We start from the raw sequence: 21,038 nt of genomic DNA on the forward strand, positions 1-21,038 counted from the left end.
ATTCCCTTGCGTGTCATTCAAATTTCCTCATCCCAATGCCTTTTTTTTTGAAGTAATATTGATTCACATTCTACATATCTTTCCAAAAAAATTGCATTACAAGTTATTATTGTAATAAGAGAAAGCAATGCATAATTTGATTAGAACATATCATAACAGAAGTGTGTTAGGTGTTACCTCTGCCATTCAATGAACTCTATGCTCCAATAAAAGAAAACAAAAATTTCAAAAATCACTTAGAACACAATAAGTTTAATGAATGAGTTAGTTTTCATGTATTAAATTCCCTGCCAATGAAATGTTCAGAGGTAATATGTTCATTTATTTTAACAAGAAAAGATTTTACTATATTTTAACAAGATACTGGGTTTAGAATTTTCTACCACTTTTTACTAAGCTTTATGTGTCAGTTACTATTATTAGTTGTTCATATCTGAAATAAAGGGCTCCAGAATATAAAATAATAAACCACTGAATAAACACTTCTAATAAAATGATGAGTAGACCACACTAAGATACAAAACTATGACACCATTAGTGCCTTTCACATTAGAATTTCAAGCATACACATATACCCATATACTTAAAACACATAGGACATTTCCTATATTCAACATCTAGGAAAAGGAGCAACAGGAATCTCCAGGGCAAGAAAAAGGAATGTATCACTAAAATCTAATCATTTGGGGCAGGCCTTCTATACAGTAAGTGAAATAATTCTATAACCACAGCAAATGAAAATCTATCCAAAAATGTCATCCTTGTTTCATAAGATAGAGAATAAAAGGCATGCTAGTTTTTAACTACTATATACACAAATATTTACAGGTTTTTTGTAGTAAATCCCGTGAAACAGCGCAGCAGTTGATCCTCCTTTGATTTGCACTGAGAGTCATCAGTTTCTCTTCTTCCCTTAGAGAGGTTTTCTGTTTTAGCAAGCCCTAGGACATCTGCCTGAAACCCACCATGGTCAAAGTGAATGCCTCTTTGGTGATTTAGTTCCTCCTGCTGAGAGGCTGGGAGGATCCATCTTCTCATTCCAATCTCAGTGATCTTGGGAAGTTTGGTCACAGAACATAATAAGTCTCTAAACCATCTTCCACAATCTTGGAATGCTGATGGTCGAAGGCTAATATCCAGTTCTGTCAATTCTTTGAGGAGACACACACTTTGGCAGAAGACAGCCCAACCTTTTTCACAGACACTGTCATTATAGCTCAGGTCCAACTTCTGCAGACTGGACAGATGACCTCCCTGTATTACTGATGCTGAAAAACAAAATCACACTAAATACTGAAATATGAGATTACTTTCTTTCTTTTTTGTTTTTTTCTTTTTAAATCTTTTACTTTTGACTGAGTCAAATTCTTTTTCTTTTAAAGATTTATCCATGCATGCATATAAGAACTGGGTTGCAGGTTAGAGGGGTGGGAATGGGAGGTAAAAGAATTTACTAGAGACATTGTGGGGAGCAGAACAGACAGACTGACCGAAATACACTGCTGAGGGGAGCAGTGGGCGGGTAAGGAGAGGTCTGCCTTGCCATGTGGACACCTCCCCAGCCAGGAATAGAACTCATGCTTCAGTGGTTGCAGATAGCTTTATAGTGCTATGCTTTAACTCACTGTGTCACCAGGGAAAGCTTACAAAATTGCTTTCTATATGGATTTGTAATGAGTACAATGAGTTATTAATTAGCAGATTCATTTAGGATACCTTAAATTACTCTTGTAACACATTTTTGCTGTACATCCCATGTACAATTTGAAATTGAATCTTTTTTCTTTGTAAATCCCAATCCAAGGAATTTCTTTCTGACAAATTCTTTTTCTCTGCACCACAAAAGTTCCAGTTCTTCCTAAAGACTTTCTTTAATTAAAGGTGAGAAGGAGGCATTGGGTCAAAGATGGCATCAGAGGAGGTACATTGCTTTACTTTAGGGAAAATAGTCTGAAAGATAACCCATGCTGGTCCTACACTGAGAAGATTCTGTGATTTGGGACAAAACCAACTCTTGGACCTAGGGGACTAGAATGAACCACACCTGAATGGACACTAAGTAACCTCATGCTTCATTAAGTAAGACAGTGAGAGAAAGAAAGGCCAAGAGGTTTCGGTCATGGCTATGCTGTTGGGCCAGCGGCCCTGTGGAAAGGCAAGCTCAGCAGTATCGAGACATATACTACAGACTGAAGGGAGATGTGTGGAGGATAAGGGATACTCCCAGTGGGCTGGGTCTCCAGTGAAAGAAATGGTGCATGGACTGCACTCCTTCTTCCCCATCCTCAAGATTGGTACTGACCTTGTAGAGTTCACCCCAGAGTGCACCATCTACACAGACTCAGATCTGGAACCATGGGGGAAAGATAAAGGCAGTGGCGCAGACAGGAGCCACCCCCTTCCAAAACAATCACCGGACTGTAGACCCCTCTAGACCCTCCCTTCCCAGACTCAGCAGATACAAAATCACATCTCTAGATCTACATATGAACAGACAGGACAAACATCCAAAGTCATTTAAAACTGGGGAAACTTAATGAGTACATAGATAAAAGTAGAAAAGTAAAGCAAAACAGCAACAGCAAGTCCTCATATAGCAATAATCACTCCAAGTGTAAATAAACTAAATTCAACAAACAAAAGTCACAGAGTGATTGTTGGATTAGTGAAAAAATTCCAAATGTTTTGCTGTCTCTAGGACACCCACCTGTGCTCCAAAAATAAACATGGGCTTGAAGTAAATGATTGGAAAACAATCCTACAAGCAAATGGACTCCCCCCCCCCCACCATAAGGCAGGGACCATCACACTTATATCAGATAAAATAGACTTCCAACTTAAAAAAGCAGACAAAAGACATGGTATTCATTAGATAATGATTAAGGGAATAATTCCTAAGGAAGAGATAATACTCATCACATTTATGTCCCAAATGAAGCAATACAAATATATGCGGTGGCTCTTAATTAACCTGAAAGTAGATATTGGCAGGCACACAGTATTGTATGGGGATTTCAACACCCCACTCTCATCAAAAAGGCAACAATAGCATTAAATGAGGAATAAATTCGGGTAGCCTACTGGACATTAATAGGGTACTACAATCCTAAAAAGCTGAGTATGTATTCTTTTCAAGTGCACATGGGACATTGTCCAGGATAGGCCACATAATGGATCACAAAATGATGTGAAACAAAATCATGAGGGCAGATATCACATCAAGTTTCTTTTCTTATCACAATGGTATAAAACTGGAAAGCAGTCACCAAAAGAGAAAGCAAGAAAACCTCTAATATGTGGAGACTCACAACACACTCTTGAATGACTGCTAACTTAATGGGGAAATCAAAGTAGGATCTCCTTGAGGGTGCAGGAGTTAAAGTCTTGGCGTTATCAAGTTATCACTAGCCACTGCAGCATGAGTTCGATCTCCAGCCAAGGAGGTGACCCCTATATGTGACCCCTGTATGATGCAGCAGACCTCTCCTGTCTCACCCTCTACTCCCTTTAGTAGTGCATTTCAGTCAATCTGCCTGTTCTGCTCCCCACTCTGTTTCCAGTGAATCCTATCACCACCACCCCCCACTTACCTCTGGCCTACACCCCAGTTCTTGTATGCATGAGTAAATTAAAAATAAAATAAAAAATCTTAAAAACCACCTGGAGACAGGTGGAAATGAATACGCAAAATACCAGGATTTATGTGACATGGCAAAATCAGCACTAAGAAGGCAGTATCTAACAACACAGGCCACATAAATAAACAAGAAAGAGGGGGCCTCCCTGGTGGCCTAGGGGTTAAGTCACACTATCACAGCTACAACATGAGTTCGATCCCCTGCCAGGGAGCTAACCCACATGACACAGCTAACCTCCCCTGTCTTGCCTGCTGCTCCCCTCAGCAGTGTATTTCAGTACATCTGCCTGTTCTTTTCCCCATTCTGTCTCTGGTGAATCCTATCACTACCCCCCCACACACACACACACACTCCACAAACACTTATACCCAGTTCTTCTATACACACACACACACACACACACACACAATTTAATTAAATTTTAAAAAGAAAGAGCTCAAATAAATAATCCAACTTCAAACCTTAAGGAAGTAGAAAAGGAAGAACAAGTAAAACCAAAAGTAAGTAGAAGGAAAGAAATAATAAAAATTAGAGCATAAACAAACAAACAAACAAAAACAAAAAAGACATTTCAAAAGATCAATAAAACCAAAAGCTGGTTCTTGGGGAAAATAATCAAAATAGACAAACTCATAGCGAGGCTCACAGGGAAAGAAGGAGAAAAACTCTATGTGCTAAATATTTATATGTCAATAAATTGATTTACCTTGAGAAATGGACAATTTCTCAATTTATTAGAGGTATACATCTTCCAAGACCAAATCAGGAAAAAATAGAAAATCTGAATAAGTCAATTACAAGTAAGGAAGTTGAATCAGAAAGGTCTCCCCTAAAACAGAAAACCAGAACCAGATGGATTCACTAGTAAATTCACACAATCTTCACAGAGGAACCATTACCTATCCTTCTCAAACTTGCAAAGATTTGAGGAATAAGGAATTCACACACACACCAAAGAAAAGAAAGAAAGAAAATTGCAAACCAATGCCATGAAGAACACAGATGCAAAGATCCTCAACAACCTCTTAGTGAACTGAACTCATGATGCATTCAGAGGGTCATATATCATCACCAACGGGGATTTATTCCAGGGTCACAAGGCTGGTTCAACATCAGAAAATTGATGAGTGTGACTCACCACATCAACTAAAGCACAGGTAAAATGGACACAGAGCTGCGTCCAGGTGACTTCCACCCGTTGCCCCTCTCAGCCTACTGGAGACCTCCAATCCGGGGACCAGCCCAGCATGGTAGGCCAGAGGCAGGTTCCTACAATTGTCCCCCTTGAGGATCAAACATGCCTGGTCTTTCATTTATTCCACACATATTTTAGATTCCAAACCAAGCAGGAAATTCCGGCCCATCACTTTCCTGTGTAACAGTTTGATTCCACCACGCACTTGAGAAGTTAGGTGTTTGCAGACTCGATGGCGGGGCTGGGCCCCTTATGCTCTGTTAATGCGCCTTCTCCTCTGTCTTTCTTCTCCCAACATTTCTCACTCTACTTTCAAGACCTCAGTGTTTAAAACAATGTACATGCTCGTTCCCTTTACATGGAATTTTTCAAAGTAAACAGACGAGGAGAGTGAGCCCCAAGTCCCTATTATTTAGCTACATGTCTTTATTACATGAATCTCAGCTCATCTATCCCCTGCTTTCTACTTCGTTTTTCAGCATTTAAAGCAAATCCCAGATATCATTTTACCTTTCCTATACTGTTTTAATTTTCCCATCATATGAGTACCCTATTCAGTATATATTTAGTATGTTTACTATTTTATATTCTCTATATCCCTATCTATATTAAGATCTGGGTCACAGGATCATAGGCCATGGAAGTATTTTTGTTGTAGCTTACCATATAAAAATAATACTGTTACTTATAAAATACAAGACATAAACTACGAGTGATTAATACACTCTAAGAATATTTCTGTTAGAAATAATTAAAGCTGTACATTAAGTGGTAATGGTTAAAATCATGCATGGTTATACTTTTTAGTGACTGGAAATTGAAAGAATAAAAAGCACACATTTGATTAAAAGTATAAATATAAATTTGAACTGAGAAAATCACGGTTGTAAAAAAAAGGAAAAAATAAATAACTGCTAAACCTAAAATTATGCAGACAAATAACAATTTAAAAAGCAACTTTTAATTACAGACTTTACATGAAATAAAGTCACCATTAATGGTGAGCAATTTGTGGAGGGAATGTAATGAAGAGGTGATTCTTAATGAAGAATGATAATATTGCAAAACTTCACACAGTAGTCTAAAGTCTAAAATGATTCCAAGATTTCAACTCTGATCCCTGGGGTTGTGAATATTATGGTTATGTTATTATGGTAAAGTTGGCTTTAAGAAAGGCAGTTTGTCCAAGTGGAGTTAACCTAACACCTTTGCCCTTTAAAAAGCAGAGAATTTCTTTCCTCAGATAGTGGAAGGAGGTCACAGAAATATCGAGAGATTTAAAGTGTAAGAGCAATGAAATCCCATTGCTATTTAAGATGAGGGGTCATGTATTAAGGATTTCACTTATATAGAGAACTAAAAAAGACAAGGTAAAAATTATAAAGACAAAAACAGATTGGCATTTACCAGCGGGATGGAGGGGTAGGGAGGTGTAAGTGACAGGGAAGAAGGGGATCAAGAGGTACGTACTTCTAGTTATAAAATATTTAAGTCAAGGAGATGTGAGGGGCAGCATGGGAACTATAATGAATAATGTGGCATTGCAGATTTGAAATTTGCTAAGATGGTAATAGAAGTATTATAATCATTTTGTAATATATATAAATATCAAACTACTATGTTGTCCACCTAACACTAAAATATATTTTAAGTCAATTATATTGATACTCAATTAAAAAAAACTAGAGCAGTCCATGTGATAGATGTTCCAAATTACAGTGAATGATGTTAACCAGCTGCTCCTAAGACTCCCTACGTAGTTTAAAAAGAAATGAACAAGAATGAGCTTGAAAGTGGATTTATTCTGAGACTGTCCAGATAAGAACTCAGACCAGCTGTTATCTTGATTCAGCCTTCTAGTATCCTGGGTGCAAAAAGCTGTGACAGACCTAACCAAATAAATGCCTTATGTCATAAATGAATTTGTTACACAGCAATAGAAAACTAATACACCTTTATTTAGTCAGATTAGCCAAGAAAAAATAGAAACACAAGTTAACAAATGTCAGGAATTAGAAAGAAGATGTCACCACTGACATTAAACAAATAATAAAAGAACAATGGATATTAAAAAAATAATAAATGAAAATTTATTTCCATAAGTTTAACCACCTAGATGAAATCAGTCAATTCCAGGACAATATCAGTTACCAAATTCACTCAAGAAAGAAGAGATAGCCTAATGTACCTGTATCTATCTTTGAAATTGAATTTGTGACTTGAAACTTCTCACAAAGAAAAATCCAAGTATAGTATGACCTCAGTGGTGAATTTTGTGAAACAGATAAGGAAAAAATAGCTCCAATCTATACAATCTTTCCAGGAATCAACAGTGGAACATTTGTATCTCATGCTTTACAAGAAAATAATTAGACTAATATTTCTCATGAATGAAGCCACGAAAATTCTCAACAAAATATTGGCAAGTAAAATGCAACAGTAATTAGAAAAAAATAATCCTTGACAACTAACCAGAGTCTATCTTGGGATTGAAGTACCTATTTAACATTGGAAAACTTTCCAAATTAGGATTCCTTTACCTAACAATGGGCATGTTTACAAAAATCTGTAGCTGAAATTATATTAGTTGGTAATTGACAGCTTTCCTTCTGAGACTAGGAACAAGGCAAGAATATCTGTTCTCAATGCATTTAACATTGACTGGTAGTCCATGCCAATTAAATAATCAAGGAAAAAAATTTAAAGATATAAAAATAATCACAGAGTAAGAAATAAAACTGTTTCTTACTACAGATGATACAACTAAGTAGAAAATTTTGTAACATCTACCAAAAATATGCTAGCACAAATGGATGAGCTTAGTATGGTCACAGAATAAATATCAATACCCAGTCATATTTCTACATAAAGCTGTGACCAACTGGGACTTAAAAATTTAAGAACAGTATCTTTTTATAAGAGCAACAAAAATAAACTGTTTACATATACATTTGACAAATTATTTTCAGGATCCATATAATGAAACTGGCCCTCCCTGGTGGCGCAGCGGGTTAAAGCACAGCACTGAGAATCTGAAGCCACTTCCGCATGAGTTCGATTCCCGCCTGCCTCCTGCCTTGGAGGAGACCACATGGCGAGCCAGACCTCTCCTGACCTGCCCGCTGCTTCCCTCAGCAGTGTACTTCGTAGATCTGCCTGTTCTGCTCCCCACTCTGTCTCTGGTGAAGCCTCTCACTGCCCCTGAGCCTCTGGCCTGTACCCCAGTTCTGTATGCACAAATAAATAAATAAATCTTTAAAAAAAAAAAAAACTAATGAAACTAAAATGTTAAAATGCTAGTGGAAAGAGTCAGAGAACCAAGAGAAAAGAATTGTACTATATTAGTGTATAGAGCATTCAGTATATTTGTCATTCTTCCTGACTTTATCTATAGATTCAATAAAATTTCAATCAAAATTCTAGGAGTTTTTGTAGATATTGACAAGGTGACATTTAATATTATATACCAAGAAATATAATACCAAAATGATTTGGAAAAATAACAAAGTCAGAATAGACTTGTTACCTGATTTCAAGTCTTATCTTAATGCTTCAGTAACCAAGATTGGGTGGTATTAGTGAAAAAACAGACAACAAAACATAGACCAATGGAACAGAATAGGAGAGAGAATAGAAATAGGCCATCATAGATATGACCAATGATGTAGATATGACTAATGATTTTTTTTTTTGACATAAGTATAAAGGAAATTCACTAGAGAGGGGTAGTTTTTTCAACTAATGGTGCTTGAGTAGTTAAGCAGTCATATGCAAAACATAACCTCAATCCATACCTCACACCCACACAAATTAACTCAAAATGGATAAGTCAAGTGAAAAACTTTTAGAAGAAAATATAGGGAAAATCCTTGAGAACTTGAGTGTTTTTTTTTTTTTTAAGATCTATTTATTTATGCATACGGAACTGGGGTATAGGAGTGATGAGAGTGATAGGAGTGATGCAGAGGTGATGAGAGGCTTCACCAGAGAAAAATGGGAAGTTGAACAGGCAGATTGATTAAGTACACTGCTTGGGTTTTGCAAAATGTTCTAAAGTAAAACACAGAAAGCTCTAGCCATTAAATTAGCAAATAAATAAATAGATCTTATCAAAACATATAGTTTTGCTCTTCAGAAGATACAGTTAAAAGATATGATACTCTGGGTGTTGGCCTGGTATGGTAACTTGCATTTGAAGAGTGTGAACCTATCCTTCTAATCATATACAGTGGTATAAACCAAAAAAAAATAAGTTAATAAAAAAAGATTAAGAAGACAAGCTATAGATACAGAGATTAAATTTGCAAATTACATTTTTTTTTTTTTGGTATCTAGAACATCTAGAGAACTATACCATCAATAAGAAAACAATCTGATATTTAAAATTAGGCAAAAGTAAGAACAGACACTTCACTAAAGATAAACAGCTGACAAATAAGCATTGAAAAGTAACCTCAGCATAATTATTCGTTAGGAAAATGCAAATTAAAATCACAATGTTTTGTCCCCATCTTCTAGTTATTCTCAGTTTTGCGCCTGTTTTGAAGATGCAAATTTGCTCCAATGAAATTGATATATTAGAGAACAATTTGAGCATAATGCAAATTTCTTATTTGCTTACATGTAAATCACCCACAATAAGTCAACACAGAAAACTGCACTAGCTGAGCCAAGCCCAGTACAGGCAAAATCAAAACCCAGACATACCACAGCATAGAGCAGAACCTTCCCTCCACCTCAAGGGTGTGCACTCCCTGAGGTTAGGTAATCCCCTTCCGCACTTGTACAAACTGACAAACTACCATTAGGGTTGTGCAGTCTTGACTTTGTTTTCCCTGCCCTCACAGGTTTGTGTTATCTTTCTCTGTTATGTCCTTTTTCTTTCACACTTCCCATCTCTCTTTGTTCCTTTCCTCTCACCCAAGAAGTGGGGGTGGGAATGGAAGGCTGGGGGGAGATAGTGGGACTGTAAAGGCCACGCCCACAAGTTAACTTCAGTTCATTTTCAACAGAAAAGGGTCATCCTTTCTGAGGTGCTTACTTATCCTTAACCTTTAACATCGACAAAACTTACCACTATTTTCATTAGCTTCCTTTTCTTTTCTTTCTTTCTTTTTTTTTTCCCTAAGATTTACTTATTTGTGCATACAGAAAACTGGGGTACAAGCCAGAGGGGCAGAAGCATTGAGAGGATTCACCTGAGACAGAGTGGGGAGCAGAACAGGCAGACTGACTAGTACACTGCTGAGGGGAGCAGTGGGGTGGGTCAGGAGAGGTCTGCCTCGCATGTGGATCACCCCTGGGTGGGGGATTGAACTCACACTGAAGCCACTGCTGCATGCTTGAGAGTTGCACTTTGACCAGTTGCGCCACCAGGGAGAGCCGCTTCATGTTGACTTAAAAGTGCCTTTGATGACATTTTTGATGCGCTTCTAGTCACAAGTACTTTGATAATTATAGTGTGATTTTTAGGGCACACATCATGCTATAACAAAATCACTCTATATACACACAAACACTGTGTCAGTGTTTGTGTTTGTTTGTTTTGTGTTTGTTTTGGACCCAAATTTTATTTGGAGGGGTGTTCATTGCTTCAGAGTCTGGCAATTGAATGGATAGTGATGGAGGAGTGATGACTGAAGTGGGCTCACACTGAGCCAGACACCCATGGGTGAGGGGCATGGAGCAGACACCAGCTAGCGGGCCAGAACCTCCCACCACCAGAAAATATTTTCATCTCCTTCTATGAAACACCCTCCACCTCTAAAACTGTCCTTCCAGTTTTAGAATTATCCTCCTGTGTTTTAACATGATCTTTCCTATAGACTAGAGGCCCAGTCTCTAGCCAGCTGGCAGCTTTTCTACCCTGGCCATACAGTGGGCCAGGACTGCTTTGGCATCAGGAGATACAAACCCAAGAGAACTATGTCTTCTGTCACCAGGGAACAGCTGCTCAGCCTCAGAACTTGAAGGGATGTTGAAAGCTTCAGTGTTTCTAGAAGCAGCTTCAGGTTGCCACCAACACACTTATTCCAAGAAAGGTTGAATATTTCCAGAGCAGAGAGGTGAATGGAGGCTTCAGCTAAAATTGTAAGGATAAAAATAGTGCTTCTTTAGAACTCTCCCACACTGCTGGTGGGATTGTAAACTGGTCTAACCACTATGTAAAGCTGTTTGGAGGTTTCTCAAGCTGCTAAAAATGGAGCTTCCATATGATCCAGCAATCCCACTCCTAGCTATCTACCCAAAGGACACAAAAACATTAATTCAAAAGGAAACCTGAACCCCTATATTTATTGCTGCTCTATCTGCAACAGGGAAGATGTAGAATCAACCCAAATGCATAAAAATAAATCAAGAAGATCTGGTACATATACACAATGGAATATTACTCAGCAATCAAAACAGATAAATGCATGTCATTTGCAGCAACATGGATGGCGCTGGAGGGGATCATGCTTAGTGAAATAAGCCAGAAAGAAAATGGAAAATACCAGATGTTTTCTCTCATAGCAGGAGTGTTAGGGATTGGGGGGAAAAAAAGCAATTGTAATAAAGTAAAAATAAAAATCAATGAACAACTATAAAACAAAGAGATTCTATGAGGGTGGAAAGGAGAATAGGATCAAAACTGGGGTGGGAAGAGAACTCTGAAACATTAACCCTTATCCCACCAACGGAGGCCCCTTATTTTACTTCTTAATTCAAATTGAGTTTTATATTTTCAGGTAGTATAATTTAGTGTAATGTCTACTTGATGATAATTCATTATAAGGCTGTAATTGGAGAGAGCTATATCTTCTGATGGCAGGAAACCAAAAACTACAACTAAAAGCAAATTTTTCTAAGAAATATTTTCCAACTAGAAAGCATATTTATGAAACATCATGTTGTCCCCAAATTTAATATTTGTGGAACTTTCCTATGTGGACATTAGTCTGATCAGTAGAAAATACTGTTTGCGTGTGTGTGTGTATATCTAACCATTTAGGAATTTTATTATTTAATTAACTAATATATAGAAATATGCACTGGGTATACAACAATTAATAAACATAAACCCTACCCTCAAAGAGATTATACTCTAGGATAAATACAGACATTAAAAAGCACACAAATATATGTCATTGTAAATTGTAATAGACTATAAAGAAAAAGCATAGTTAAAACAGCTGCTGTTAAAAAATGTTTATAGCGAGGTCTGAGATCAGAACTCCCCAGGAAAGAAAGAGGTGGGCACAGCAGCGACCAGGAATACCTAGAGGCAAGAAGGAGGGTGTGAAGGGAGCAGAAAGTCCGCTGAGGCTAAGCTCAGGGATTGAGGGGGAGCCGCACCAGATCATCTGGGGCCTTATAGATGATGTGCAGGAATTTAGATTTTGCCAGAGGTAACACAAACAGCCACTGACTTTTCTTAAATTTAGCAGTGATATGATCTGATTGACCTTTTAATTGAAATGTATACACCCTCCCTATAATAATATCCACAAGTAGCATTTATTGTGCATGTGCTGGGTGCCAGGCACCTTTCTGGGACCATTGCAGGCATCAACCCATCTCTATCTTACAACTCTCTAAGGTATGATGATTGCTTCATTTAACTGATAAGAAAACTGACCCTAAATATAGAGCCCCTGGAATTTAGGGTAAGTAGCATGCATTTATTTTATTAATAGGCATTCTAAATGACTGCATATTATTCTTACTAATAAAAGGCAGTAATTTCAATAATAATAGCCCTGTCTAGTCTGCAGCAAAACTCATTTTTTAAAAGTATCAGTTGGCATGACACTTAGGAGAAGACCTGTTTTCATCACTCTTAAGGAAGTCCCAGGATTCTATCACACCAGTCTTGTGCCTGTGTAGATAAAAAAAGCCTCCTAACTATGGTGATGGCACATGGGTGATTTGGTGATGGGAAACCCAAGGGGATTGCAACTGAGATGGAAAAATGCACAAAAATATGTAAAAATAAGCTATTATAAATTAAATAAAATTAGATTAAAAAAAAAAAAAACACCTTCTAGGCCTGACCTGCTATCCTTGAAAAGGCCTGCTCACCAGGCAGAAATGTAGACACTTTCCTGTCATTCCCTGATTGTGCCTAAAAAAAACACGATTTCTGGCCCTCCCTGGTGGCGCAGCGGGTTAAAGCACAACACTGAGAAACTAAAGCCACTTCTGCATGAGTTTGATTCCCGCCTGCCCCGGAGGTGATCACATGGCGTGGCAGACCTCTCCTGACGGGCCCGCTGCTCCCCTTAGCAGTGTACTTTGTAGATCTGCCTGTTCTGCTCCCCACTCTGTCTCTGGTGAAGCCTCTCATCACCCCTGAGCCTCTGGCCTGTACCCCAGTTCTGTATGAACAAATAAAATAAAATCTTTAAAAAAAAAAAAAACACGATTTCTGCCGAAGCAGGCTTACTCTGTAACTCTAGAGTTTTGGTAAGTGCAAAGTAGCAGATGCCTACATGAACAATTCTAATAAAAGCCCTGAAGTTTAAGGTTCAGGTAAGCCCACCCACAGACATTTGACAGGTCACTACAACTTGCTGGAGGAATGGAGTGTGTTCTGGGCACCGTCTTTGGAGAGGACAGTCTTGTCCTTGGAAGGACTCTTAGAAGACTTTGTTTTATGTCACTTTCCTTTTGCTGTTTGCTTTGTAGCCTTTCACTGAACTGAATCTCAATTGTGAGTACAATGATGTACTGAAAAGGACTCCCTGCTAATCTCTGAACTTGGAGGTGGCGTGGGGGCCCCAGCTTCACAATGTGTGCCCAAAATGCAGGCTGCATGGGTGGTATGTTTTGGAAAATGCTGCAAAGTCCCTTTGTTTCAAAATAGCTCCCTCTATTGCTGGCAATGCTTTGCCCCTGAATTTGCAGAAACTTCAGATTCAATCAGCATTTGATCTGGGCAGGCTCAGATTCTTGAGAGAAAAACAGGTCCTATTGGGAAGTCAATGCCACTGGTCAGCTAGGTTCACACACCAGTGACCACTTCCCTTCCCGATCAGGCTCAGAGCAACCCCAATTCATGTTGTCACCTCCGTGAAATTACAAGTTACCATGGAAGTAAACCAGCAGGGCTGGCTAGATTCACATTGAATTTTAATGTTAAATATGCAAATGCCAGAAGCATTCCTAATGCCAGAAACTTTCTAAAGGCCACTTTAAGGGAGGTATATTTCCTGAAAAGAAGTCAAATTCATCCTTTGGAACTTCGCCTGTGGCTGAGCCGTGGAATAAATTCACATGTAGTGAAAGGAAGAGACACATCCCCCCTCGGGAGTTACGGACATGCTGTTATATTGTGCCTGCAGCATTCTGGGGAATTCTCTTACCTAGGGCATTAAAAGCCTCACTTTCCAAAGCACAATTGTTGATTAGTAGCGCCTTCAATGCTGGTAAAAACCGGAGCCTACTGAGGAGGTTTTCAGAAGAGCTTCCCATTTTTTTGTTGGCAGATAAATCCAGTTCTTGAAGATTGGCGAGTAAAGGTATAACTTGAGCTGTTAAAATGACAAAAATGACACGTAACCGTCACCTCCTCACTAAGACTCTTCTGAGTGTTTGATACCCACAATCCCCTTGATCGCAATCCTGGTTCTCCCCCTCAGGCCCCGACCTTCCTCACACACCACACAGCCACTCTTCCCAGACTGTGACCTGGGTTCTTCCATTTCCAGGCCTCTCTCTAGGTTTGATTTGCAGAGCCAAGATTTTGGAGATATAGAGGATGGGGTTCTGATCCTGCTTCTGCTACTAAAGAACTATGGGGATTTAGACAAGTTACTTAGCTTCACTAAACCTCAGTTTTCTCAAAATATTCATAACTGTCAGAAGATAAAGTGCTTTGGTTTATATAAAGATCTTGGTACAGGGTCTAGCACACAATGACTGCACAATAAATGTTTGGTAGCATGATTTTTTTTTTCTTCTCAGAATGTAGAAATATCAGGAAGTCCAGGAAATCAAGATACCAGGACCGACACATGTTGGTGAAGCACTGGAGAGGGTGCTAAGGACACCTGCTGTGCCAGGAGTGCCCCTGCTTCATCATCTTTCTGCCATTTTCTTGCCTCCATGCTCTTGCTCTATTTCTTTCCACTGGAGGAGATGCTGTGTCCTGGGCTCTCTTCCTTGGCATTCTCCAGGCTCACATAAGCTAAGCAACCCCTTCAATACTACCACATTGCCCTGATTCATTTTCCTCACAGCACCCCCCCATACGTGCTATTTCTGATCGTGCTGTGTTTTCTGTCCCCACTCACTGAAGGCGAGAGCTGTGTTTGGGAAGTGCCTTATTCCCAGAGCACATCACACCTGCAACACTGGAGGCAGAAATGTTTGTAAGGAGACAAGAAAGAAAGGAGATGAAGGAAGGAAAGCAATGCAGACACTTAGCCCCAGTAGATTTAGCTCCGTCTACTGACCCCCACAGCCCTTTGCTTGTTATCACATAACTTAGAGGTTTATTGGCTTATTGCCACCAGATGGAAGTTCCTTGACTGTGAATTTCACAGCACGGCACCTACACAATTAGTTGATTAATCAAGAGTCACTGAATAAATAATCTATAATTCCATTTTTTCTTAGCTATCCAAAATGGTCAGAGGAAAAGATGTTCAATTATTCTTAAAAAGACATAAATGGATATATTTTCATTTCCATCTTTTCAAAAGTCAATAAAACAGTTCATCTTTTTTCTTTGAGTGTCACATCTGTTATGTCAGATGTGCAGAGGGGTATTTAAATTCACTGACATTTATGGTGTGCTTAAGACACGTCATATGCTATATGGAAGCATTCACAAAACATTTGTGATCTGATCTTCCCAGTAACTTCACACAAAGCAAAGTTTAACGTACATCTCAACTTTTCCAAGTTTCCAAGCATAGGCCAAGGCCCTGAACCTTCTTCCCTGGCCCTGCAGCCCTGCAGAACTTACTCAGTGACACCACATCTTCCACAGTTAGTGAGCACTGGTGAAGATCCAGAACTTCCAGATGCGCCAATGTGGCCAGCTGAGCTGATGAATCTTCAAAACCTCCACCCAGCTCTTTATTGCAAGATAGGTCTAGTTTCCTCAGCTCACCCAAATACCTAAAAGCAGCTTCTATGAAGAAAGTCAAAACCCCATTGTAGTATATTACTTAACTGCTAGGTGGTGGGAAGGTGGGACAGAAGAGGGGACAGGGGTGCACAGGAGACTGACGAAATGCACTGGGATGACAAAAGTCATGATGGAGGGGTAACTTCAGCCTCCCTACCATCAATGAACCTGTCCCTCAATGAACCTGACAATGACTTCCAATACACTCTTAGGACCTGTCAGCCAAGGGTTTGATCTGAATCCTGCAACTAACGGCTTTCCTATTCTATTTGAGCACTGGCATCTTCACAGAATTCTAGACTTACTCAAACTGCTGGTGGAAAGGATATTACAGACTCTGTGAGCTAAAAGAAAAACAACTTTATTTCCTATCCTCCCTTAATGTGGACATACTGAGGGAATAAGTTTTAACTATAAATGCCAATGAAGTCATTCTTTTATCACTGTCAACACCTGTCTACTGCCATCAGAATAATGCCAAAGTATTAAAAGTAAGAGAAATTGGAACGTTTTGATGGAACAGATGCTTTTACTTACTTATAACCAAAAACATCCTGACCTTTTTGTACTAAGATAATCATGAAAATATATATCCATTTCAACAGACTTAGAAAACAAAAATACCTAAAGAAAGTTTAAATTATCTAATATCTCTTACTCCTCAAACATAACCACTATTCATATCTTGTAATGTTTCCAAATAGCTTAAATTAAATATAAAATTTATGTTAAATGTATACAATATTTATGTATGTGTAAATTTTAGCCATTGCCAACTCACCCAAAAATTGGACACTCTTTTGTGATAATCCACATGAATGTAAATTCAATACTTTCAGGTTTGAGGCACTTTTTAATCCCTGAGCAATACTGGTTAGAATGCCACCAATGTTTCTGTTAATGGAAAGATCAAGGACTTCAAGATTTGGCAGCCTAGGTATTAACTGACCTGGAAGGAAAGGAATCCAAGCAAGAAAAACAATTCAGTAAAAGTGCAGGATGTGGGCCCTCCCTGGTGGCGCAGCGGGTTAATGCACAGCACTAAGAAGCTAAAGCCACTTCCGCATGAGTTCAATTCCCACCTGCCCCGGAGATGACCACATGGCGTGGCAGACCTCTCCTGACCCGCCCGCTGCTCCCCTCAGCAGTGTACTTCATTTATCTGCCTGTTCAGCTCCCCACTCTGTCTCTGGTGAAGCCTCTCACCGCCCCTGAGCCTCTGGCCTGTACCCCAGTTATGTATGCACAAATAAATAAACCTTTAAAAAAAAAGTGCAGGGTATGAAATTTGGGGCAGCCAGGAGAGGCAGTGCAGTTTCACATGATGTGGAGATAAAGTGCACCACCCTTTCATTTCAGGGTAGACACTGCCACCTCTCTCCCCACCCTGATCCCCAAGCAATGTAGTCATGGGTGTCTTCACATTTTGGGGTGACAGGACTTTTGCAAATTCTACTTACCCAAAAACACTCCATCTTCTAATGTGAGGGCACAATCCACAAGCTCAAGTCTTTGTATTTTACTCCCTTCTTGGACTGTCTGAAGAATCATAGGCAAGTTTCCTCCCACTTTACTGTTCCAGGACAAATTTAACTCTTCAAGTTCAGGGGTCATTTTAAGTGCTTCTCCTGTTACAAAGTGTCCAAAAGACCAAGTTCATTTTTTTAATAATTCCATAAAGGGAATTATCAAACATTATCCCTTTCCTCATGGGCACATGCCCATTCCAACAGGCTCAACCTGAAAGCTTGCCTGGTGGCACAATGGGTTAAAGCACAGCACTGCAAAGTTAGCCATGGCTGCCTCAGTGAAAGTTCGATCCCCAGCCAGGGAGCTGACCCACATGTCCCAGCAGACCTTTCTGACCCACCTGCTGCTCCCCTCAGCATCTGCCTGTTCTGTTACCCACTCTGTGTCTGGTGAATCCACTCACCACACTTGTATCTCTGTTCTATACCCCAGTTTTGTATGTATAAATAAATAAATCCTTTTTTTACAAAAAAAAAGAGGAGAAAGGAAGGATGCAAAATAAGCCACATAACCCACAATGAGGTCAATATAATGGCTGCCATTATCTCTGCCAAGGACCAACAGCAGCTTCCCCAGGTGTTTCCTTTTTCCTAGTTCTTCTCCAAGTACCTCTGCATAACTCTCCTCCAAATCTCATTAGCTGTAAAAAGGTGCAAACCGAAGCCAGAAAAGCCTGAGAGCCCAAGCCCATGTGTTCAGTCATTAGTCAAACATGGCAGTTTAACTCTCTCCTAGTTCCCAGTGACACTCCCTCTCCCTTTTAGGAAGTTAGATTCGCAGAATGCTGGATTGTAATTCCTAGTCCCTCAGCTCTCCTCAATGTGATGGGAGTGAGAACCCTTTAAAATGCCAGGAGGTGAAGTTCATGCGCGACATCATGCATGGATTGAGAACTTGTTCCTTACTATTCTTCCAACACTTTTCATTTTTATAGCAAACAAACACATAAACTGAAAAGAAAAGGCACTGAATAAAAACAAGAAAACATGTGAAAGAGAAAAATATCTCACTTAAACCGATATATTCACGTTGAAAGTTTGGACTGACAACCTACAAAGCAGAGTGGTGATTAAGAGACAAGAATGGTAAAATTAACTAAAGTTACAGTAAATAGCCAAAAGAATTATATAACAACATAAAGATTGAAAGTGAGACATCAAAATATAAAACATAGTGGGTATTGAAAAGGTGAGATCTGAGAATGTGTCAAGTATGAGTAGCTATCAGCTCACTACAGATCAATACCTATAGAAAATCTTACACTTGATAGTAGCCACAAAGTAAAAACCTTATAGTGAAAAATCAAACATCAAGGGTAAAGAAAAAGAAAAAGTGGGGCCTCCTTGGTAGCGTAGGGGTTAAGTCTCAGGATACCACCACTACAGCCTGAGTTCAATCCCCAGCCAGGGAGCTGACCCACATATGGTGCAGAAGACCTGTCCTGTCTTGCCCACTGCTGCTCTCAGCAGTGCCTTTCAGTAGACCCACTGTTTCCGTACCCCACTCTGTCTCTGATGAATCCTCTCACCCTCTCATCCATGGCACCTGTGGCTTACACCTCAGTTCTTCTATGCTGAGATAAATAAATAAAATCTTAAAAAAAAAAGAAATTTAAAAATGAAAGAAGAGAGGAAAAGAGAACTACAAATATAACCAGAGATCAACTAGCAAAATGATAATGAATAATGTATGTCAATGATTACCTTAAATGTAAATGGACCAATCTCTCTAATTAACAGACATGGAGCCACTGAATGGAAGGGAAAAAATCCAATTATATGCAACCTACAAGACACTTCAGATATAAAGACATTGAAAAAACAAAAGTGCAGAGATTGGAAAAAACTTCATGCAAATGGATGGAGTTGACAAAAAAAAAGCAGGAATGGTTTTAGTTATTGCACCTGGAGTGAGACCCAAGACAGATATTCTATTTCCTGGCTTTCTAAAGATAAGAATTGTGGGGAAGATTAATATAAAATAAATAAACTATTTTATTTTCAAGCCTGTGTAACGGTTGGTTATTAAATCTGCAACTCTATTCACAACCCTAGCTGCTAAGCAGAGAGGCTCAACCTATCATAAAATGTACATAAAGGTAATTTTAGATGAGGGCTAGGGAAAGAAGGCACTATTAATGATTGAGCACCTACTGTGTACTTTGTGCATGGGGTGGCAATCCATAAATTTCTCCCTAGAGGGTTGGGCTACAGAGCTACTTCTAGTGAAAACATTTATCATTTCTCAGGGAAGCATCATACCTAGTGCTTGAGCATCGTCAATGGTAAGTCTGCAACCACCCAGCCTCAGAATTTTTAACTTGCTGACAAGATGCATTTGCTGAGTGATTAAATGGAGTGTTCCACCTATGAACTCATTCCAGGAAATATCCAGTTTTTCCAAGTCTGGGAGAAAAGGCAGCAAAGCAGCTACATGTGAACAAAAGAGAATACAGATTTGCGTATGTGATTTATAGTAAACAGGATTCATTGCAGACACGTACACAATATGATTTTGCACTGAAGAGAATAAAGGGGGGCATTCTCTAGGTATGATGATTTCCTTAGGGAACTCTCAGTACAACTGGAGAGACTGTGATTTTCCTATTTCTGGGGACTGCCAAATAGCATCACTCTAAAAATGCAGTGTTGTTGCCATGAGATTTTACAGACCTCCTTTATTGTAGCAGAAGTGACAATTCTGTTGTTACTACCACTGTTCCTGTCAGGTATATGCTGTATAAGTACCATGCACTAACTGATTATGCCACTGGAGCTACAACTCCAGTAAGGTATGTACGAAAGCTTTTATTCTGCAAAACTCTCTGACATCTGTCATCCTATTCAATCTTCAGGTTGAAGGCCTAGGGACCGCTCCCCTGGCCAGGAGAGCTGAGATTGAGGATGCCTGTTACCTTTTCTTTTTTTTATCTCGATCACCTGAGTATCATCACCTTAAGTGCCTATCTACATGTGATGTAGATAGGCACAACCCCTGATTAGAATCTTCTCTGATTCTTTGCCATCATTCCTTAAAAAGAAATGGTTCTCAAGATCCATTTTGTCTCTCGAAGCATCAAGTCTCAGGAGTGGAAATGCCAGAGTGAAGGGAGTAAAGCATCGTTGTGGGATTGTGTGTGTGCATTTATAACTGTCTTGAAAGTTCAAATGGAGGCAGCGGTCAGAAGCAGGTGCTGAGCACCTGTCATTATAGGCACAGCAACTCCAGATGTGCCCAAACTGAGAAACCATGTTTAGTAGCAAAAACAGGTTTTCTAGCATACAGAGCATCTTAGCCATTTCTTATTCACCATGATTTTAATTTCATAAAATATGAGTGCTTTTCAGCACACTAAGAAGGGGGTGGGGGAATCATCACAATTTCTGACTCACTGGATTCAGTGGATTTATGTTGGATCAAGTGCTTGTATTTCCTCTGGTGGTCCTGCCTACACCAGCATGATTAGAGTTCCCTCTTAAGAAGTCAGTCCCGGCCCTCCCTGGTGGCGCAGCGGGTTAAAGCACAGCACTGAGAATCTGAAGCCACTTCCACATGAGTT

At 39.3% G+C, this 21,038-nt stretch overlaps 1 protein-coding gene across 1 annotated transcript in view; it reads right to left on the reverse strand.

Annotated features, from left to right (window-relative positions):
* Nucleotides 1–822: 822 nt before the first annotated feature.
* Nucleotides 823–21,038, reverse strand: part of LRRC31 (leucine rich repeat containing 31) — a 21,140-nt gene continuing 924 nt past the window's right edge. Inside the window, exons 2-8 of the mRNA XM_004675386.1 lie at nucleotides 19,741–19,908; nucleotides 17,410–17,577; nucleotides 16,731–16,898; nucleotides 15,785–15,952; nucleotides 14,178–14,345; nucleotides 10,748–10,915; nucleotides 823–1,268 (exon numbers count right to left, since the gene is read on the reverse strand). Of these exons, the coding sequence (XP_004675443.1) occupies nucleotides 823–1,268; nucleotides 10,748–10,915; nucleotides 14,178–14,345; nucleotides 15,785–15,952; nucleotides 16,731–16,898; nucleotides 17,410–17,577; nucleotides 19,741–19,908 (1,454 nt within the window). The remainder of the gene's footprint in view (nucleotides 1,269–10,747; nucleotides 10,916–14,177; nucleotides 14,346–15,784; nucleotides 15,953–16,730; nucleotides 16,899–17,409; nucleotides 17,578–19,740; nucleotides 19,909–21,038) is intronic.

Source organism: Condylura cristata, unplaced genomic scaffold, assembly GCF_000260355.1.
Source record: "Condylura cristata isolate star-nosed mole 26May11 unplaced genomic scaffold, ConCri1.0 scaffold00003, whole genome shotgun sequence".
NCBI lineage: Eukaryota > Metazoa > Chordata > Mammalia > Eulipotyphla > Talpidae > Condylura > Condylura cristata.